The sequence below is a fragment of the Coenobita brevimanus genome, chromosome 74 (genome assembly GCF_032717465.1).
Source record: "Coenobita brevimanus isolate Jiangsu-jjx chromosome 74, ASM3271746v2, whole genome shotgun sequence".
NCBI lineage: Eukaryota > Metazoa > Arthropoda > Malacostraca > Decapoda > Coenobitidae > Coenobita > Coenobita brevimanus.
In genome coordinates this window covers 11,104,404-11,127,900 of record NC_137027.1, presented here as the reverse complement: position 1 = coordinate 11,127,900, position 23,497 = coordinate 11,104,404, and the positions used below count along the sequence as shown (strand labels likewise).

The 23,497-nt window shown below is 41.5% G+C and overlaps 1 protein-coding gene across 1 annotated transcript; it reads right to left on the bottom strand.

The window, feature by feature from the left end:
• Nucleotides 1–692: 692 nt before the first annotated feature.
• Nucleotides 693–15,422, bottom strand: Ns1 (Nucleostemin 1). The gene is made up of 11 exons (XM_080278751.1): nucleotides 15,344–15,422; nucleotides 13,413–13,526; nucleotides 12,673–12,835; nucleotides 11,396–11,525; nucleotides 10,477–10,602; nucleotides 8,526–8,650; nucleotides 7,618–7,833; nucleotides 6,147–6,327; nucleotides 5,624–5,766; nucleotides 4,470–4,749; nucleotides 693–1,249 (listed from the first exon to the last, which is right to left on the bottom strand). The coding sequence occupies exons 1-11, from the start codon at nucleotides 15,354–15,356 to the stop codon at nucleotides 974–976; spliced, it is 1,767 nt and encodes a 588-aa protein (XP_080134877.1). The 5' UTR covers nucleotides 15,357–15,422; the 3' UTR covers nucleotides 693–973.
• Between the last annotated feature and the right edge of the window lie 8,075 nt (nucleotides 15,423–23,497).

The window sequence follows — 23,497 nt, the reverse complement described above, 5'->3', positions numbered from 1 at the left end:
GGAAACCATTTGGCTTGTCACTCAGTTTAGAATCACCATAGACAGAAGGAACAGGAAAGAATGAAGGAAAGAAAGATGAAAGAGGGAATGTAAAGTCACCCATGGGTGGAAGGACAAGGTAAGAATGAAGTAAAGAAAGACAGAAGAGGAAGGAAGGAAAGGAGGGAGGAGAGGAAAGGGCTGACACCTGAGAGCAGAACTACATTGAGTGAGTGGATGGTGAGTGCCCCCATTACTTTCTAAATTTCTAAGTTCAGGGGAAGATTCACAGTCTAATAAGAGGAACCTACTTAACACCTCCATCAGGTGTGTAGTCATGGATGTTTCAATTCCCAGATCAGTACATGGACACCTATCTGCAACACAATTTACTACAGTATTAATGAGTACGTATTCAGAGAGACACAGGGCAATGAAATGTGAAGATACACATTTTACCAGCCACTTCCGTTTGCTCCTGTGTACTCCTTTGAACATCGGGGACTGTTCCCAGTCCTAGGCAAGAAGTCATCCGTATTAAAAAAAAAAAAAAGTTCATCATCCCAGCATCTTTTCCAACCTTAGGATTTCAAAGATTCTTAAAGATAAGAGAGGAACGTCACTATAATGTGAACCATTAAAACTATGAAACACAGATGATTCTAATAAACCTGAAAGGGCGTGAAAATTGTAGGGGAATATATACATATAGGTCTGTTTTAGACAATATATTTATATAAGATTATTAGCCCATCTCTGATAATAGCCAGGGATACTTAGTGTAACAAATTCTCATTCCAACCCTGCTTCCCACCAGTAAACAAGGAAGGTAGGATCCCGAAAAGGAAGGAAGAAAGAAAGCATTAGTGTACGAGAACTTATGAACAGGGCACCCAGTTAAATGGATTATGAACTCATTCACTCATCATTGAAATCCTTGGCTCCAATACATAGAGAAACAATCCACACAACTATCATCATGTAATCCTACTGGCTAATCTTTAAAATATTCATCAAAATTATAATCTTCATCCTTCTCATTCAGTCCAGAGAAGTTTTCTAATAAAGACGTGAGCTCTTCAGTATGTTTCACGTTGCGGTTGTTTTCCTTGCGTGATTTCTTCTGTACCTTCTTCTGGAATTTCTTTAAGGACATCGTTGCTGCATCAAACTCCTGCAGAGGAGTTTCCCATCGTGGTTTCTTCTCACTCAAATTATCACTGTTGCTTTTTGATGCTGTTTCCATATTGACACACACATCTTTCGACAACTGTAAACAAGAGAATACTGTACTGTATTGTTATTATCAATCTCGTTCTGTCTGTCTGAGCAGATCCATCAATCCATCAACCACAGGCAAGCAACCGCCCCTGCAGGCCCAATGTTCGCTTGTGGTTGACAGCTGCTCACCCTCACCCTGTTTCTATATATATATATATATATATATATATATACTGTATATATATATATATATATATATATATATATATATATATATATATATATATATATATATATATACCTGAATAAAGTTTTCCGGAAAGGAAACATATAAATTTTTATTATTATATTAATACTTTCATAAACTTTTATTTAATAATCCATCCATCCATCCATCATCCAATCCTACATTGCCCCATGAGGAGCATATAATCAATGTTGAAAATAAAGTCGTAATATAATAAAGTCATTATTTGTATGTACAGTATGTATATATATATATATATATATATATATATATATGTAAATAAAGTTTTACTGCAAGGAAATATATAAATCTTTATTATTATATTAATACTTTCATAAACTTTTATTTAATAATCAAAGTTGAAAATAAAGTCTTAATACAATAAAGTCATTTTTTTGTTTTCTGTACACCAGGAAACCATTTACTATGCTTGTTGGTAACCATATAACCAAATTATGGTGCCTGGTGGTTTAGTGGGTAATCAAGGTGCTCCAGTCGGATTAAGCCCGAGTACTGTAGGTTTATATCCACGGGGTTGTTGTGGTTTATTGCTCACGTAATGCCATGCAGGAATGAGTGAGGCTGGTCACTCTCATCTTAATTGTCAGGATCAACTTGCCTAGCCCCGGGATCCTACGCTCCTAACGGGGCAACATAGGATTGGATGATGGATGGATGGATTATAATAATACTATATTACTTTATTCATTGCTACTCAAATACAAAAGATCGAATTCAATACTATCTATCTATCTACCTATTGCCAGACGCCTCAATCCCGTTTGGGGTGGCCACAAACAAATCGCCTCCAAGTCGCCCTGTCCCCCGCCATTTCACTCCCCTGCTCCCAACTCACACCCCCTTCTCTCATATACTTCTCCACCCCATCTCTCCATCTCATCCTCGGCCTCCCCCTCCCTCTTTCCCCCTCCACCTCACTCACATACACTCTCTTCGTCAGTCTTTCACCCTCCATCCTCTCCACATGGCCAAACCACCTCAGTGTGTTCCTCATAACGCTTCCTATCACATCCATATCAACACCACAACGCTCCTTTATATCCTCATTCGTCAGCCTGTCTCTCCATGTGACTCCACAGGCTCCTCTTAAATAACTCATTTCCACTGCTCTCACTCTTGACTTGTGTCCTTCCAACAACGTTCAAGCTTCACTTCCGTACGTTAGAGTTGGTATCACAATACTGTCATGTAGTAACTTTTTCACTTCCATGCTCACTTCCCTGTTTATCACTGCTTTCAAAGAACCAGCAACCTTTCTTCCCTGCTGTACCCTTTCAAGCACTTCACCCTCCAAACCTCCATCCTTACTCATCACACTACCCAAGTACCGTACTTAAACGTACTCACATTTTCCAATTCCTCACCATCCAACCTTGCTGTACATTCACTGACTTCACCTCTCTCAAAGACCATCACTTTACTCTCCCCTACATTCACCTTTAGATTCCGTTTCTTACACACTCTCTCAAACTCATCCACCAAGCCTTGCAGCTCCCCTTCGTCTTCACTCAACAACACAGTATCATCTGCAAACAACAGTACAGGGAGTTTCCAAACACTATCCTCTCTCACCAGGGCCACTCCAACATCCACTACCCTACCTTGTACCTCTTTTATTACCCCATCCATGTACAGATTGAACAACCATGGAGACATGACACATCCCTGTTTCAACCCAACTTTCAAAGAGAAAAATTCACTTAGTTCACCATCCACACGCACTGCAGCCTTCGCACCATCGTACATACTCTTCACAGCATTCAACAACTTCCCATCTACTCCATATATTCTTAACACTTTCCACAATCCTAGTCTATCCACCCTGTCATATGCTTTCTCCAAATCCATGAAAGCCGCATACAACTTCTTTCCCTTCTCTAGAAACTTTTCCACTAAAGATCTGAGAATGAATATCTGATCTACACAACCTCTTCCCTTCCTAAAGCCTCCCTGTTCTTCTCCAACTAATTCCTCTGTTCTTTCTCTAACTCTGTCAATAAGTATCCTACCATACACTTTTCCTATTATACTAAGAAGACAAATGCCCCTATGATTACCACACACTTCTTTTTCCCCTTTTCCTTTGTACAAGGGAATAATTATACCTGACTTCCAATCCTCCGGGACTCTACCTTCCTCCCAGGCCAATCTGCACATCTTCCACATCCATTCTACTACTATCTCTCCCCCATGCTTCAGCATTTCACCACACACTCCATCAATTCCTGGGGCTTTCCCTGATTTAACTTTCTTCATTGCTTCCACAACTTCTATCCTACTGATTTCTTCCTGTCTTCTCACCTCCCTCCTTCTCCCAGCCATTCCCCAGCCACTTATACTCGCATTACTTCCATCCTCTATGTTCAACAATTCCTTAAAGTGTTCTCTCCAATTCAATACAAAAGTGTAATTATATTTATTTTTAACAGACACTATACATTATACAATTCACTTTAGAAGAATGGAAAATATGCAGCTGGGATGCCTCAAGCCTATGCGATCACTGATTGCAGTGATTATTGTTTAATATTTAACACTATTTATCATCTATGATCAATTTGTCATACATATGCTGTGTGATCAATGTCTCTTTACATTTTTTATTTTTTATTTTCAAAGTGTGCCAATGGGTGTGCGGACCAATCCGCACTTCCACACCTTTTTACTGAGGTTACCACACACTGCACCTGCACACAACATTTCACACTTCTGCACAGTGTGGATAAGCGGAGGTGCGAAAGGTTTGCAGAACTTGCCCAGCACTGTTTTTTATTTTTCGTCATTTTTCATATGACATATGACTGTCAGAAATGGATTTCTGTTCTTGTGAACAGAAGTAAATAGAAATGCCATGAAAGTAATTTCATTTTTCATGGCAAAATGGCATATTTCAGGAAAGGGTGTTGAATCAACTGGCAGCTATACGACTAAAATACGTTGTGATGCACTAGCTTTGTGTGTTTTGCTAATTACTGGGTACAGAAATCTGACCACAACTTACCACAGCACTCTCACTTTCCTGGTTTTCATCATCATCATCCATGCTTCCTTCATCCCCAGCATCTGACTCCTCTTGACTCTCCATCACTTCCGCAACTGGCCCCAACGATTCCACCACCATGGTCTTGGAGTCCCTTAATGCTGGAATTTCTTTTAGCATGGAGCTTTCTTTTGCTATTATGCTGTCTATATCAAACTCCTTCCCCAGCTCTGTCACCAGAGAGGCTCCAATTTCTGTCTTTTCCACCTTTGGAGGCTGCGTATAGTACTTAATGAGACCGCTGGAAAAGAAAAAATATTATTTCATCATCATCATCATCCAGACCTCCTTTCCCAACCCAAGAAAGCCATACCACATTGAGAGCACTGTTTCTCCTATTATTTCAAAAGGTCAAGATACAACAATGATTTTTTTTAACCAATTAAGCCCAGGAACCCTTTTTTTCATTTTATTCTTGCCATTACCCGATGATTTTCTGCTTTGGATACATTTTTCAAACTGGAGGGGTTAGATACTTCCTCAATAGGCCATTAACTACAAAAGACTTTTCCTTTTCTAATTAGAAACACAAACAAAAACCAATATGAACTGAAAGTTTTATAAAAAAAAAAAAAAAAAAAAAAAAATTGTTATCTAATCAAACTACGAGCAACCAAAAAGACAGTATCGTATATTAAAATCAATACTGTTAACATACTGCTTCTTTCAGTTCAAACCAAAAACTATGGAAATGCTGGTATCAATAACCTGCAAGTACCCATACTCTGAACTGGGGGCTTAATTTACTAATAACATACATATACATACCACTGTAATATGTACACCTTGTAGCAACCTGATTTTTGCTTAGACTCAAAAAGCCTAAACATTGGTGCTGTGCACCCTGAATGGAGACAGACACTGTGGGGGCCACTTGGCAGCCAAACCGACTCATATTTCCTTGCATCTTGCCATGGGAAGGATCCTGGTCTGATCCTCACGAGGTGCTACCTACTGCAGGGGAGCACTAGATCCCTACACAGGGTATGTACTGTATAATACCTGAAGCACAGAACCACAGAAGCAGTTGCTTACCTGTGGTAGATGGGTCTGCTTAGCCACAGAGATTGAGTTAAACAACAATTTAGATTCATAAAAAAAGAGAAATAGCTTACGAATTCCAGTCATGTAAGACTTTTCGAGCGGCACTGTCTCTGTTTGGGAGGCCACCTTTTTTCAGTTTCCCAAACCTCTTTGCAAGAAGAGCAAGAAAGTTGTTTATGTCATGAAACTCTGGTAGCTGGTAGAAGACCTTCAACTGTGAAAGAAATGCCATAATTAATAGAATGGTGATGCATCAGCCCAAAGACACAGCTACTGTACTTTACATTTCATCCTCATTTACCAGACAGCTTTATACACCTTAGGAAGATTGCCTGGACTGAATGACAAATGGACCACACATGAACTGATCTTTAATAAACTTGAATTTTCGTATATGTACATATTGATTATAAAGAGACAACAGGTATGAATATGGAGGTGAAATGGGTGAGTCAAAGTGAGATGAGGGGTGAAAGGCCAAGAAGATGGGTGACACTGAAAATTATCAGAAAACTGGTAGCTACTGCTGGAAATACTGAATTAAGATTTTGGGAATCACACTCAACATGGATTTAAATACTCCAAATATCATACCTGATTCTTATCGGCCCGGGCAAGAATGGCCTCAACTGGCTTGCAAGGGTCATCTAACTGCTCAACCTTGACAGCATTCCTGAGTGCAGCAGAGGCATCAGACGTATCACCACCAGGAAGCACAATGCCGGGACAGTCAAGGAGCTTTATCTTGGAGTCCAACTGCACTTGCTGCATAGACCTGTAAAATGCCACATGAAACTTGCTTATATTATAAGGAAAACATAGCTGAGTTAAGCTGTTTACAAAGATTAGGTTCATGAAAAATGGTAAAATAATCATTATGGTAATTCTCTAGGTCTAAGCTATTCACAAAAGTTAGATTCATGGAAAATGATGTAATACTTAGTAACTCTCTCCTTCTTTCTCTCTCTCTCTTGTAGTGACCACCACAGCTAGTCTGGTGTCAGTTAACTTCATTTTTCAACAGTGTAACTCTAAATACCCACAAAGTTAATCCCAGATCCTGCAAATTTAACCAGTAACTGCTAGATCCTATCCATCTGCTAAATAACATCATCTGACACCAATCTCAATAAATTACCCAAGTGAGTCAAACTATGGCACCTGGTGGTTTAGTGGGTAATTAAGGTGCTCTAATCAGATTAAGCCAGTGTAGGTTTATATCCAAGGGGTGGTTAGGGTTTACTGCTTATATAATACCACTCGGGAATGAGTGAGGCTGTTCACCCTCATCTTAAATGTCAGGACCAACTTGCCTAGCCCCCCGCTCCTACGCTCCTCATGGGTCAACATGGGATTGGATGATGGATGGATGGACTGAGTCTTAAGTAATAAAAGAGTTTATCAACACTGTTTTACCTCTTGGGCTGGCATACTGTCCCTCAGGTTTTATATATATATATATATATATATCCATCATCCAATCCTACGTTGCCCCATGAGGAGCGTAGGAGCCCGGGGCTTGGCAAGTTGGTCCTGACATTTAAGATGAGAGTGAATATATATATATATATATATATATATATATACACATATATAATATGTAACATAACAGCAATGAAATCATTAACAGAGAAGAAATACAAAATCCTTTTCAAAACTGGTTTCAGCATTATGTTGCTGATGAAGTAATACCAATTTTTTGCTTAAACCTGCTTGATTCATTATAAAGTTGCTTTGAAGTTACCAATGAGTGTTCTTCGTACTTTTCACCCCACATTCAGCAGCTGATGACATGTCTCGCTTGAAGGAGCAGTTTACCTGCATACATACAAGAGCAACTGAAACTGACTGTATTCTTCTGGCAAAAAGACAAATATTACACTTTATATGGCCAATCACACCATTTTTGCATTAAATCTGTAGTAACAAAGAAAAACTACTTGTTGAAGTTCCACTGATATCTACGAAGCTAATCTACTAGTTCCCCCCAACCAAATATGTGTAAGGTTGTGATATTTTAGTACTTCTCCCTTACTTATATATTCCAAAGCCAAACTGTACTTACTTTGTGAATCCTGGGGTAGCAGCAACTCCGCATGACTTGGTGCGCTTAAGACTGTTAATAAGACTGCTCTTGCCAACATTAGGGAGACCCACCACACCCACTACAATGGCGGTCTTCAGGTTCTTGTTACGGCAGTAATTCTTCAATAACTGCATTAAAACATCAGCTCCCAGGCACTGTGATGACTGCATCATTTCAACAGATGACTTGCCTATTCTGCAGATGTGGACAAGCCAGTACTTAAGGGTTGTATTAAGCTTACCCTTAAATCAGGTGACGTACTCTACTGGCTTATTCTCGCTACCATCAGACAACTTTCTTATGGTAGACCTCTTAAAGTGTGGTCACTGAAAGCTATATCTACCCCTATCTATATATAGACTGAATATGGTACAATCCTCTGGAGGTACCAGTAACAAAAATGATATAAAGAGTATGTCATCACAATGGACTGGCTGAAAGAAAATATCATATTCCAAGTAAAATAAGAGCCAGTAACATAATTAAGTTTGAACTAGAAACACTGTTACTCATTTAAACTACCCTAAACATATCTCATCCCATCAGGTATTGCTCATGATGGAGCATAAGGGCCTGGGACCAGGCTACTCACTCCATGCACTAAACAAGTGACCACAATATCATAAACTTAAAAAAACTTCAGATACTGCAAAGACTACCCCCTGCCCCCTCACCCCCAAAAAAGGGAGGCATCTGTCAGGGACTAAAGTTCACCAAATATCCTCTAAAACAGATTTCTCATTTCCCTCTGCTTGCTGATAATTCTTAGCCATGAGGCTTGGCATGTTTCTCTGACCATAGATCAATCTCTTTGATATGATGCACTGACAAAGAGAGTGCATGAGATTTTGTCCCTGAGTGTACAGTACAGTAACAAAGTGGCATACTTAGTGGCGATGTGAGCCAGATGTCTGCCCTGGAGTTGTGTACTGGACTTGAAAGCTACTGACGGATGCTCACGTCGCAAGTACTTCAGCCAAGCCTCCAAGTTTTCTCGTGGCACAAGGTCAGCCTGAGGGAACAGGTTTAATTACACCAGCTAAAAAATGATGACTCTTACTCAAGCTACTGACTATGATGATTATTAAAGCCCCTTATTATGATAATGTCTATTGTGTGTTATTCGTAATTACTGCCTCCAGATGTTTTTTCATTCTGCTTTGAAAAGACTATTCACAATGGATGGATAGATGCAAAAATATATATATATATATATATATATATATATATATATATATATATATATATATATATATATACAGTATATATATATATATATATATATATATATATATATATATATATATATATATATATACATTCATTCATCATCTAATCCTATGTTGCCCATTAGAAGCTTAGAAGACTGGGGTTAGGCAAGCTGGTCCTGACATATAAGATGAGAGTGACCAGCCTCACTCATCCCTAAGTGGCATTACATGAGCAATAAACCCCAGCCACCTCCTGGATATAAACCTGCACTGTCTCAATCTGATTGGAGCGCCTTAATTACCCACTAAACCACCAGGTGCCATAATTTGGTTATATGGTTACCACCCTGTGTAGTAAATGGTCTCCTGATGTACAGGAAACCATTTGGCTTGTCACTCAGTGTAGAGTCACCTGTAGACAGAAGAAAGAGGAAAGAATGATGGAAAGAAAGAAAGAAGAGAAAGGAAGGAAGAGAGGAGGCGGTGGCAGAATTGGCAGAGAGGCAGCCTGCAGTCCTAATGGACCCAGGATCGAATCCCGGCTGGGGCAAGGAACAGTTTAAGGATTTGAATTTCCTAAAAGGCAGACTTTCCTGATCTACCAGATGACCCGCCGATGTGTCGTAAAAATACCCCCACTAATACCAGTACACAAATCCTGTACAAGACAGCCCTAGCATGTATTCAGTATGGATGGTGGGTGTTAGTGCCAAAGTGGTGACATGTGGAGGTGTAGGAGGACTACTGGACCTTGGTATAGGTCACTGCCTCCGAGAAATAGGCCCTGAAGCCTTTGCCCAGAGTCAGACACGTAAAAAAAAAAAAAAAAAAAAAAAAAAAAAAAAAAAAAAATCAAGGGCAGTGCTGCATCGAGTGAGTGGATGGGGAGGACCCCCATATATATATATATATATATATATATATATATATATATATATACACAGTACATTGCAGTGGAGATGGGACTGCTGAAGAATGTATGTGGAGTACAGAGAGTGAACAGGATATGAAATAATGTGATTCGTAAAAGACACGGAGAGAGGAAGTCTGTGGACACCAGAATTAAAGAGTGTGTGCTGAGATGGTATGGTCATGTGGAGAAAAAAAAAGATAACAATAGAGTGACAAAAGGGGTATATCTGAGTGAATTTGAAGGAGGGAGGAGGCGAGGTAGGCCACAGAGAAAGTGGAGAAATATGATGAATGACTGTGTGAGGAAGAGAGGTATGGACGTCAGTGAGGCTGGGGGACTGACAAGAAATCAAGCTGGCTGGATGAATGGTGTGAGAAGAAGCCCGTGACCAGGGATTTCGCACCCCTTTTCAACGTGACAGCATTTGGATTGACTCTATCAGATACGTTTATGTGAAGATACAGAATGTGGTGACAGTTTTTGGTGTATAAGATAGTGCCAGGATTCCAGGGGCTTGAATGATGAGTGAATGGAAGCGTGGCCCATTGAACTGGGCAAACTTAGGCTGTCTGGGCATTGCTACTCCTCACCCTGCCCTAGGGTAGGAAAGGAGGTCTGGATGATGATGATGATATATACAGTATATTGCCCTCACTATCTCCTTCACTGCAAATGCACATTGTATGACATGCAATGTATAAGTATGGCAGCTACCTTGTTGAGCACCAGCACCAGCTTCTTGCCACTAGAGGTGACCACACTCTCCATCTGAGGTACCCGGCTGCCCTGGGGGTCACGTGCATCAACCACCTCCAGAACCACATCAGCTGCCTCAACCACCTGAAACCAGTTGGCTCACATACTGCTAATTCATTATGAGGTAATACAAATAAGTTATTGAAGTATGAGGAGATGAACATGACAAGGTCTGCATCCATTTTACTGACACAGTCATGTTCACAGAATTACTTTTTGTTGATGATTTAGATAAGGGGCTGGAGTTTGAATATGTAAACTTTGAATGATGTTGATGGTGATTTTTTTTTTTTTTTTTTTTTTTTTTTGTATATACGGTAATGCATTCAATACTGGACATGGGCTTGAAAGCCATTTCCCAAAGTAAAGCATAAGAATGGTCAAAATACAGCAAGGAGTAATGCATATATTACAGGAGACATACAAAGGGACGCAATGCTACAGTTACTCAATATTCGTGTTGCCCAGAATACAAAACTGAGCAGTAAGCTAAATCAGCAGACAAACTGACCAAACATCTATCTATCTATCTATTGCCAGATGCCACAATCCCATAAGGGGTGGCCATTTGACTTACTGGGCAGTTATTTCAAAAATCCTGACCTCTACTTCCCACCTAAGGAAGAGGTGAAGTAAGATCCAGACAACTGGTAAAGAAAAGGCACAGAATCATCAACACCATACCCAATTAAATAGGCCAGACACTCATTCACTCATTACTCAAGCCCCTGGCATCCTGACTCTACCTCACAGTTAGTCCATCAGCTTTCAAAATAAAAAAGGGGCTGTCAACAGTAATAACATCAACTGAAGGATGGGAAAGCACTAAAAACACACAGAACCATACATCTGTGTAGTGCACTGCAAAACTGCTAACCTTTTTGAACTCCCTGTAGTAAGCCTTGGCAGAGCGATCACTCAGAATGCCATGCTCTCCCTCCACCGCCTGCTCGGCCTCAAATTTCTCTCCTCGTTCACTGGCTGTGCTAAGAAGTTCATCCAAATTTCTGTTGGCAAAGGCAATAACAAAGTGAAAAACAAATAATAAACTGACTAATTTCCATGGACAAAGGCATTAATTAACTGATTATCTCTTCTTCTACTGTTTAGTTGAATCAACTATTAAAGCTGGAATTTCACAGTGAAGGTTCAGTTGACTCCAGTAACCCAGCAGCTGGTTATCCTGTCTCGTCCTAGCTCCATAAGGAAGATGGAAACATGAAAGTGAAAATATTCATGCGAGGCCAAACAGTGAGACTACCAGAAAAATCTGGACTCAGCTTGCCAGTACAATCAGGATTCCATAGGCTAGTTCCAGCACATCTGGTTCTGGCAATCCAATCCAGTCCTCACTCTTTTTTTACTATTAAAGAAAAAAAGTCATAATTAAACCTAATAACAAAAATTCAATTGATGACCTGCTGCACTACATATCAACAACTATAACTGCAATACTTTGTTCTGACATGTGAACTGTGAACTTGCCTCCTGTGAGAAACCAACAATGGCTTGATGGCATCATTTTCAGCATCTATTTACAACTAAGAATCTCTCACTGCATTTTACTATATATTTTGAGCAAAGGTAACTAGTTAATATTTTGTTTAAGGTACATTTAGCAGTTACATGACAATACATAGCTGAACATAATAATAATATCCCAACCATAATTCTTACTCATTCATATCATACTGTTTATAAAGGCTCCAACATGCTTGCATGCATTGGCCTTGGTCACCTAATGGCAGCTCTCCATGCTCCTCAGTCTCTGGCAGCCTACCTATTCAGTCCCTTAACCCTGAGCTCACACTCGATGACCTCATGCCATGTCTTTTCTGGTCAGCCTCTTGCAACCCAACCCCTGATGTTCAGTTCACATTTCTCATCTTCCGCACCCAACTGTCATCCTCCATCCTCTCAGCATGCCCAAATCATCTCAAGCAGTATTAAATCACTTAAAAAAAATATATATATATATATATATATATATAAAACAGCTTTAAGAAAGATTACCCAGTTCAATGAGTCGCACATCTGTTTATCAACATTAAAGATTATGAAACTCATCCTTCCGGCTTAAGTCTTTCAACTACCGTATGGAGGGACATCACATATCCATCCCACTCCAGTGATGAAAGATTAGCCTTTGCTTACCCTATATTCCTTTTTTTGGCAAGAAGCACATGTTTCTGTTCTTTCCTAAGTCTCTTTGCTTCTTCTCTACGGCGCTCTCGAGCTTCCTTGACCTCCTCTGCCTCCTGTATTACCTTGTCATAGAAAGGTAGAACCTTGGGCACTCCAGGATCCTTTCTTTTTTCTGAAGATAAAAAAAAATCAATATAATGTGAACCATAACATTAACATAATATGAATTATAACATAACTGATGAGTGCTGTACAGAAAAAGTATTGTAAACTACAATAAACTTTACAGAAACAGTAGTCCTATCTGGGTACTTCTTTGCTATCCTTATCTCATTCTAGTAGTTCAGTTACTCTTCTAGGAGCTGCCTAGCATGGGCCAACAGGCCTACTGCAGTTATCCTCTCTTCTTATGTTCTTATGTTAACAATCTATATGAACATCACTTATAAACTAGTTTCAATTCTATCTTATTATTTTAAATAGCATGTTACACATTTCAGAATAGTACAGTAACCCCACAGTATGTGCATTTTTATCTTCTGCGATCATTCTGCACATGGCAACTTCAAACTTGATAAATTAATGGCACATGGTACATGGAAAAGTGGAAATGCTTGCCCTCTAAAGGATTACAGTTTAACTTCTACAGTGTTCTATTTACCTGCTGTGAGACAATAATGTATAATGGCTGCTATATTTAAAATTACAGTAAAATACACAGTATATACAGCATAAGTAGGGCCACTTACTAGGAAACTTTTCTGGATGTTTTCTTTTCTCTTTTTTTAGCTTTCTATGGTGTTCCTTAACCTTCTTTTGGATTTTGTACTTGAGCTTTAATGTCATGCGCTTAGTCTTCCTCTCTGAAAAGTAAAATACCATATTAATCCTGGACAACTTACTACATATATTATAATACATGGATGAACATAATCTCAGCAAAGCTTTAATATCTCTTGTAACTTGAAGGACACAAGTCAAGTGTGAGAGCAGTGGAAATGAGTTATCTGAGAGGAGCATGAGGAGTTCCATGGAGTGACAGATTGACAAATAAGGAAGTGAATGAGCACTGTGGTGTGGATGTGGATCTGATAGAAAGTGTTAGAAGAAATACAATGAGGTGGTTTAGCCATGTGGTGAGGATAGAGAGCGAGAAACTAATGAGGAGAGTGTATGCGAGGGAGGTGGATGGGGGGAGAGGGAGGGAGAGGCTGAGGATGAGATGGAGGGATGGAGTGGAGAGGTACCGGTACAGTATATGAGAGAGGGGGGGTGTGATCTGCGAGCAAGGCAGTGAAGTGGCACTGGACAGGGTGATGTGGGGATGATTTGTTTGTGGGCAACCCTTATGGGATTGAGGCATCTGGCAATAGATATATAGATAGATAGATAGATTGATAGTAACCTGAAAATTACATTTCAATTTTTGTTTCAGTGTTTGCTAACATTTACATTAACAAAAGTGCACTTTTGGTGGAGCTGATATTCTTACATGGACCATCCTTGATTACTTTTTACAGAATGTCTTATCTACTGTATATATCTATGGTCAGATGCCATAATCCCGTTTGTGGTGGCCGTTTGACTTTGAGTTAGTTGTTTTGGGGGGCGGGGCACTAATTCTCTGCCAATCCACTTGTTTATACGTAGAGAACACATATGGTTGGTTATGTGATTACCACCCAGTATTGTAAATGGTTTCCTGGCTTACCAGAAACCATATGGCTTGTTGCTCAATGTAAAGCCATCTGAGAAGGAAAATAGAGTAATAAACTGAGAGGAAAGATGGGAGAAGTAAGAAGAGGGCAAACACAGAAAATGAATGATAGAGGTGATAGAAGAAGTAGGCAACACTACATCATGTGAGTGGATGATGGTCACCACCACCTACCACCATACATGACGATAATTTTCCAGTATACTTTACTGCACTCTGAATGAAAATTATGGTAATTTTTTGGACAATTTGATTTGAAAGGGGAGATATGCTGTCAATACGAGTCCTAAGATATCTTTTATTCATATCATCTTACTGAACTGATCCAGATGGCTGCATTTGCTGGCAATATTCATTTCCCATGGAAATACATGTTTACACTTCATTCTGTAAATTTTCCCATTGATGTTACCACTAATAAAGTGGACACAGCTTCAAGAGAGGGATATGTCAGGTTAAAGCACAAAAATACCTGAAATCTTAGTTGCTTTGAGGACAATGAACACAAAATGTTTTACGATTGATGGCAACAGCTCGATAAGAGAAAAATTTACCTCCTCTCCTCTTCGTGGGAAAAACGAAGCCATGGAAACCCTAAAATCTTCCAAGGCCTTTAGCTCTTCCAGCAGTTGACCATAAATGTCTGCGAACTCCTCCCCTGGCCAACAGACGTCCCTTTAACTCTGGTACAGTATACGTAAATGGCAAGACGAGGCTCCTACAGTCAGATAGCATACGCCTACACAACAGGTTGCGAGTGACGGCAGTAATGCATACTAATTTGTTACTCATTATAATCCTACACAATAATTTACCAAGATATGAACTGAGCCTCCAGTTCCGTCGGAAACAGAACCAACTCATGGACCCTGAAACTTACTAAGATCTATGCAAAACCCCCTAAGTTTTATTACACTATCATCCACAATATCTGTTCACAGTACAAGAGAACATCTTCCTTACTTTTCGCAACCATGATGATATTCTTCTCTCACTGTCTCCACGTACGACAACTCACAGCAAGCTCAGTTGTTTACATTCGTTCGTAGGATAATCTCAATTTCGGGACATTTGACTGTAGCCTAATAATAATGAACAGTGGAAACTGTATCACTTCCATTTTTAACACTGTAACTACTAAAATATAATATTGCAAGATTCATGCAGAAACACAGTATTAGGAATGTCCTGTAAGTAAGATTATCACATAGCGGAGTCTCATTTCTTTATTGACAAATTTTTTTTTTTCTTTATTTTGGTGTGCTAAGCTATATTTAAGAATGCATATGTACCTGAAGTTCACAGACAAATGTGTGAATATATCGAGGATCATTCATTAATGTTACAACATTCTACCATCTTTAAAGGTCCATTTACTCACTATACGGGCAGCCTTTTAAATCAGTTCATTCTGTAATTACCTATTTTTCTAGTATTTTAAGTCTTTCGTAGGAAGTTTAAAGTCCATTCTCACGTGGTTTTACTCTCGTCCTGTTTGTAAATAATATTCTCTGAATAAATAAGCCCCAGTTTTAAAGAGGCCACTTGTCTATACTATCATGCGAAGGGGCCAGGGGCTAGGCTGAAGAGTCCCGATATTAAAGGCAAGGGCTATAGGTCGCTCTTTCTTGAGAGAGAGAGAGAGAGAGGGGGGGGGCACGCAATCCAGTCTACCTATATGTCCTCTTTATCTACCTCTCCACCTCTCGCGCCTAACCCCCCCCCCCCACCTTCCCTTCACATGACCTCTTCCTTAGCGATTTACTCTGCACATCACATCCTAATATCCTATTATGTGCTAATGAAAAAAGTCCATGTACATAACGCAATAAATAATAATAATAATAATAATAATAATAATGGCTTTCGACAACAACAGTGATGATGATGATGATGAAATTAATAAAAACTAATAAAACAATGATCACCACAGTAGAGCAATAAGTCCCATGGAATCAAAGGCCAAGGAAATCGGGATACAGGATGAGAATGTCCGCTAAAATATCAGCGTGAGTGATAAAAGAGGTTGCATAAGCTAGTAAGCAACAACCCAGGGGGTGTAAAGGTGGCAAATGACTGGACAGGTAATAACGTGATGACAGTGTATGTCCAAGGATAAAAGGCAAGAATTAATGCCTCATTTAGGTATAGGAGCGTTACAAAGCTTTCAGGACCTGGGAGCGGCCACATCGCAGGAACGGGTGAAGATGGGAGGCTCACTGCAGATATGTTCCACTCCACGGACCGTAACCAGTGCCATAGCCAGAGGGGTGGCAAAGGTGGCCAAGGCCACCCCTAAAATATGTCCGACCACCCCAGTGGTCACCCCATATTTTCAGGGGAATGTTTCCAGATCCCCCTGAACAGTTTTCCTAGGGCCATCCGCCATCCCATAAGTGGGTTCACCCCATTTTAAAATTCCTAGCTACGCCGCCCCTGACCTCTATCATTATCATTGTGCTAACTGCAGACGACGACGGGCCGTTTGCCATCAGTAAGCAAGTCTAGGTCTTCCCTGGCCCTCTTGTCAATGGATTTGTCTTGGACACAGGAGGGGCGGATGGCAGGGAAGGGGAGGGGAGGTTAAAAAGCATCTCTGACAGGGCCAGCCGGGTTATGCCGGGTGTGGCTAATATGGCCCGGGATACTGACAAAGCTGTAAACTGAAGCATGAGTCCGATCGAGATGGGAAAGGAGGAAGCAGAGAAGAGAAGAGAAGAGGGGAAGTGGACGGCATGGGAAGAGGTTGTGGAGAAAGGCGAGAGCTACTTGGTAATCTCGGATGTTTAAGCATGGAAAGTTTTCAGAAAAACGGAGTCAGGGACAGAGATAAGAGCAAGCACTTCATACTGGGTACTGCTGGCCCAGCTGGGGAGACGCTGGCAGGTGATGACGGAAGAGACAGCAAACAGCACCCACCTGGCCACTAGCGAGGACGGTACCATCATCAAAGGAGTAGATAGGAGTAGGATAAGTAGAGCAATTGAGAGTAGTGTTTCAGTGATGGATAGCTGTGAAGGGATAGGTAGAAGATCAGTTGCAGTGACAGAGGGTGCATACCGGTAATGAAAAACAGGAGTTGCCTGCGTCGATAGGAGGAGCAGAGGGCAAACGGAGAAGACAGACACAGATAGCGTGGATGCTGGCGGGATTTCGGCCAGAGTGCTGCAGAGGAGAGAGTGTCGAATGAATCCTGTGAAGCCAGGATCAGGAGACCATGCTGGGGACACAAGTACACCGAACCGGTTCGAGATGAGTGTGACAGAGAACATTATCCAGCTGGAGGAACAGGATGGAGCAGGTGACGAAACTGTGGTCAGACATTCTGAGGAAAAAACAGACATCGAACATATACAGTAAATGCCACTCTGTCTACCTGCCAGCCTGCCTGCAGTTGTCTGCCTACCTCACTACATGCCATCCTTCCTGTCTATCTGCATGCCTAACTGATATACTTCTGGCCTGTTTGACAGAGATGCAACCATGAAGGATGGCAGACAGTCTGACAAACTGATAAACAAATTAGCTGACATTCAGGTAGACAAGGGTTGACGGGTCGGCATAAAGCTGTGAGGCATGCAGTTAGGCTAGGAAACGCAAAAATAAAACATGAATATCTAAGAAAGAGGCATTACGAAGTATCCTGTACCACCTGCAATACGGCCGTGAAGGTGTGAAGACAGCCACTCGTGAAAGTCTTGACTCAGTGATGATTAGGATACAAATTGGAATAAAACAGAAAATTAGCAAAGTAGATGCGGAAGCTTCAGGGTCCCTCGGTTACTGCCCTTATAGTGATGTGGTGAGAGAAAATGATTGTGTTGTGTGGTGTGAGAGGCTGGTATGGGTATGGCGTGGTGTGGGAGGCCGGTGTGGGTATGGTGTGGTGTGGGAGGCTGGTATGGACATGGTGTGGTGTGGGAGGCTAATGTGGGTATGGTGTGGTGTGAGAGGCTGGTATGGGTATGGTGTGGTGTGGGAGGCTGGTATGGGTATGGTGTGGTGTGGGAGGCTGGTATGGGGGGGGCTGGTATGGGTATGGTGTGGTGTAGGAGGCTGGTATGAGTATGGTGTGGTGTGGGAGGTTGGTATGGGAATTGTGTGGTGTGAGAGGCTGGTATGGGTGTGTTGTGGTGTGGGAGGCTGGTCTGGGTATGGTGTGGTGTGGGAGGCTGGTACGGGTATGGTGTGGTGTGAGAGGCTGGTATGGGTATCGTGTGGTGTGGAAGGCTGGTATGGGTATGGTGTGGTGTGGGAGGGTGGTTCTGTGTTGTGTTGTGAGAGGCTGGTATGGGTATGGTGTGGTGTAGGAGGCTGGTATGGGTATGGTGTGGTATGTTGTTAGAGGCTGATATAGGTATGGTGTGGTGTGAGGCTTGTATGGGTATGGTGTGATGTGAGGCTGGTATGGGTATGGTGTGATGTGAGGCTGGTATGGGTATGGTGTGATGAGGAAGGCTGGTATGGGTATGGTGTGGTGTAGGAGGGTGAGTCTGTGTTCTGTGGTGTGACAAGTTCGTATGGGCATGGTGTGGTGCGAGAAGGTGACTCTGTGTTGTGGTGTAACAGGCTGGTATGGGTATTGTGTAGTGTAGGAGGCTAGTATGGGTATGGTGTGGTGTTCGAGTAATTCTTTGTTCTGTGTTCTGTGACAGACTGATATGGGTATGGTGTGGTGTGATGCTGTCATGGGTATGGTGTGGTTTGAGAGCCTAGTATGGGTATGGTGTGGTGTGGAAGCCAGAAATGGGTATGGCATGGTGTGGGAGGCCATTATGGGTATGGTGTGGTGTGGGAGGCTGGTATAGGTACGGTGTGATGTAGGAGGTTGATTCTGTGCTGTGTGGTGTGACAGACTGGCACAGATATGGCGTGATGTGAGAGGGTGGTATGGGTATGGTGTGGTGTGACAGGCTGGTGTGGGTATGGTGTGGTGTGATGGGCTGCTATGAATATGGTGTATTGTGAGAGGCTGGTGTGGATATGGTGTGGTGTGAAATCGGTGTAGCGATGCAACATTCACTCGAAAATCATTAGTGAGAGACGGGGAGCGCCTCTCTAAAAGATGCGCGACATCTAAAATATTATGCCCTTATGGTGAAGGTGTGTGGCGCAGGTCCTCACTCAACGACGGTCGGGACAAAAATGATGATTTTAGTTTATATATTGACTCCTGGAGGGATTCTTTGGTACAGCAGTCTGTAGAAACTGTTGTTATAACCATTACATCAGCTTATTATGATTATTAAAGCCTTTTAGTTGTATTATAGGTGGAAAACAGTGAAGATCAGTTTTGCCAGATCAAATCTCTATCCAGCATCAAAGGTACTTCTAACTAAACATTAAGCGCACACGATACCAAACTGTACTTAATTTGTGACAGTGTTTTTCTCAAGTACAATGATATTTCGTTAATAAACATGGCTTAATTGCTTTTCTTGCTTCTTTTAATTTACATATTATCATTCTTCAGTGAGACAGGACATGGCATCTTTGTTGGCAGCGAAGCGAAGCCAGTGAGTCAGTCATGATTCGACTGTTTCGTTATCAGGAGAGAAACTTAGATTTATTGAAACTTATTTAGACATATCAAGGGCTGTCCTTCAAGAATTATGTTACAGTCGAATAAGACATCTACCTAATATAGTTTCAAATGAAGGATATTCTATATTTTTGGTATAAAGCAAACTAAATACAAAAGATTCGAACCTACTCAGCAACGCATAAGGCGGACTAAAGGTTCTAGGTAGGTAAGATGCCTCACTTTTACTACCTACACGGGCAACGTTAATTTGGCAGAACTAAATAATTACGTCATATTCATGTCATCAAACCGGCCGTAATTCCTTCCAGGGGAGCAATCAAACGTATGAGAGAAACGTCCCATTCAGTGAGAGAGCATAATACAACGACAACGGGGTCTTGGATAAATTTCGCTACATTAAATTGTCTGCAAAAACTCCCAGGGATAGCCACTGCCCCACTGCTTATGCTGGGCGTGAGGCGGTGATGTGACGTCATTTTTGGTAGAGTTGTCGTATGTCAATGGAAGCTTCTCTTGCCCTGAGAAAATTCCAGAAATAACTGTGCCGATGACCAAAATATACGTTTCCTCGTCCTTCTAGATACTTTTCCTAATGCATAAAGGAAAATAGCATTGTATAAGCTTCCATATTGGCCAAATCATGGTATGGGATAGAGTACCCGACTTCCTGTGGGATATGGGATACCAATTTATGAATAATATAGCCAGCTCTAAATCCTTTTATATCCAGGTAGAAAGCTTCTGAAGGGATATTTTGCTTAGCCAGTGGAAGAATCTCTCAAGTCTAGAATGATTTTTGGTAATTTTCGTCTTTGGCAGCTTCGTAACATGTTATGAGAACAGGAACTGCGATTTTTATTAACTACTATTTGGCAACTTTGGAATGTGTGTCGTCTGTTGCTTTGGGTGGCTGGGGAGGAGTGGCTCTCATGGATCTGTTATTAGCTATTTCTGACCCGAATTGTAGCCTATTCTTTCATCTTAGGGATTTAAAGAAAGTTTAAGAATGGCAGAAAGGTGCTATGTATATGTACTCGGTCATACAATGAAGGAGAGTGTGTAAAACAAGGTGTGGGGTGAGATGTGGTGGGGTCAGGGTGGTGGTGGTGGAGGCTGCGTTTCCATAGCAACCAGGGGAGATGAGGTGTAAAAGTTTTGATGGTGGTGATGATGGTGGTACTGGTACTGGTGGAGGCTGTGTTTGCATAACAACCAGGGGAGATGAGGTGTAAAAGTTTTGATGGTGGTGGTAATGGTGGAGGCTGCGTTTCCATTGCAAACAGCGGAAGGGGATGTCAAGATGGCTGTGATGGTGGAGGAGGCCGAATTTTCATAGCAACCAGAGGAGGTGTGGTTTCAAGGTAGTTGTGGTGGTGGAGGAGGAGACGGCGTTTCCATAGCAACTGGCAGAGATGCTGTGTCAAGATGATGGTGGTGGTAGTGCTCGAGGAGGCGTCGTTTCCATAGCAACCAGAGGAGATGAAGTGTCAAGGTGGTGGTGGTGGAGGGGGAGGATCCATAGTAATCAACGGAAGTGTCATGCAGGGAGGGAGGAGAGCTAAGAATGGAGGGATGGATGGAAGAATGGAGGAAAGATAAAAACAGAGGGAAAGGGGAGGGATGGAGGAAAGTTAGGAATGTAAGGAAGAAGGGAGGGAAGGAGGAAAGTTATGAATGGAGTAAAGAATGGAAGGATGAAGGAAAGTTAAAAATAGAGGGAAAAAGGGAGGGATGGAGGAAAGTTAAGAATGTAGGGAAGGAGGGAGAATGGAGGGAAGGATGTTTAGGAGGCTTCGTAACACCTCCTCCCTACCTGTTTAACCCTTCGATGCTACGTGATCTCTTTTTTTTTTTTTTAGTTCCCCTATGTACACCAGACGCTTTTTTTTTTTTTTTTTTCTCGGGAAGGTCTCTTCTCAATAGGTTTCAGAATCGTGTATCAGATCCTTCCACTATGACAGTGTATACTAAGCCGAGTTATATTGTCAGATGATAATTATTAGATGGATGTGTAGTGCGGCCGTAAAGGACAGGCGAGGGAGGGGAGGTCAGGGTGGAGAATGAAGAGTTGAGAGGAAGGCTGGGACTTGAATATGTCAGTGTTGTGATGAGAAAGGGTACATTGACATGGTCTGGGCATGTGGCGAGGATGGAGGATGACAACTGGGTGTGCAGGGTGAGAGCTGTGAACATTTTAGGTAGAGTTCCAAGAGGCAGACGGAAGAAGACCTGGGATCAGGTCATAAAGTGTGACCTTAGGGATTAGGGGCTGAAAAGAATGGCAGCTAGGGATCGAGCATTGCAAAGAGCTGCCATTAGATTACGAAGGTTTACGTGTGCAAGCATGTTGGAGCATTTATAAAGGAAAGGAAAGGAAAGTAGATGACAAGAACAAAAATTAAACTGACATCCTTCGGTTTATTGGGTTAATTTACCATATACCTCGAGTGTTGATTCCTGCATGCTATTTACTCGTAGGTATGGTGTAGTGTGATGGGCTGGTATGGGCATTGTGTGGAGTGACAGGCTGGAAATGGGTATGGTGTGGTGTGAGAGGCTGGTATGCGTATGGTATGGTGTGACAGGCTGGTATAGGTATGGTATGGTGTGACAGGCTAGAATGGGCATGGTATGGAGTGACAGGCCGGTATGGGTATGGTGTGGTGTTAGGCTGGTATGCGCATGGTATGATGTGAAAGGCTGGTATGGGAATGATATGGTGATAGGCCAGTATGGGCATGGTAAAGTGTGACAGGCTGGTATGGGTATAATATGGTGTGACAGGCTGGTATGGGTATGTTGTGGTGTGAGACGCTGGTATGGGTATTGTATGGTGTGACAGGCTGGAATGGGTATGGTGTGGTGCGAGTGGATGGTGTGGGTATAGTGTTGTGTGGAATAGGTGGAGTGATGCAACATTCATTCGAGAATCATTAGTGAGAGACGGGCAGCGCCTCTCCAAGAGATGCTCCCTTATGTCCCTGTACTGGAGATGAGTGGCGCAGGTCCTCACTCAACGACGGTCGGGACAAAAATGATGATTTTGGTTTATATATTGACTCTTGGCGGGATTCTTTGGTACAGAAGTCTGTAGAAACTTTTATTTTAACAATTACATCAGGTTATTATGGTTATTAAAGCTTTTTAATTGTAATATAGGTAGAAAACAGTGAAGATCAATATTGCCAGATCACATCTCTATCCAGCATAAAAGGTAGTTTTAATTAAACATTCACAGCACACGATACCAAGCTGTACTTAATTTGTGACAGTGTTTTTGTCAAGAACAATTATCTTTCGTCAATGAAAATGGGTTAAATGTTTTTCTTACATCTTCTAATTCACATTTTATCATTTTTCAGTGAGCCAGGACATGGCATCTTTGTTGGCAGCGAAGCGAAGCCAGTGAGTCAGTAATGATTCGACTGTTTCGTTATCAGGAGAGAAACTTAGATTTATTTAAACTTATTTAGACATATCAAGGGCTGTCCTTCAAGAATTATGTTGCAGTCGAATAAGACATATATCCAATATAGTTTCAAATGAAGGATAATCTATATTTTTGGTATAAA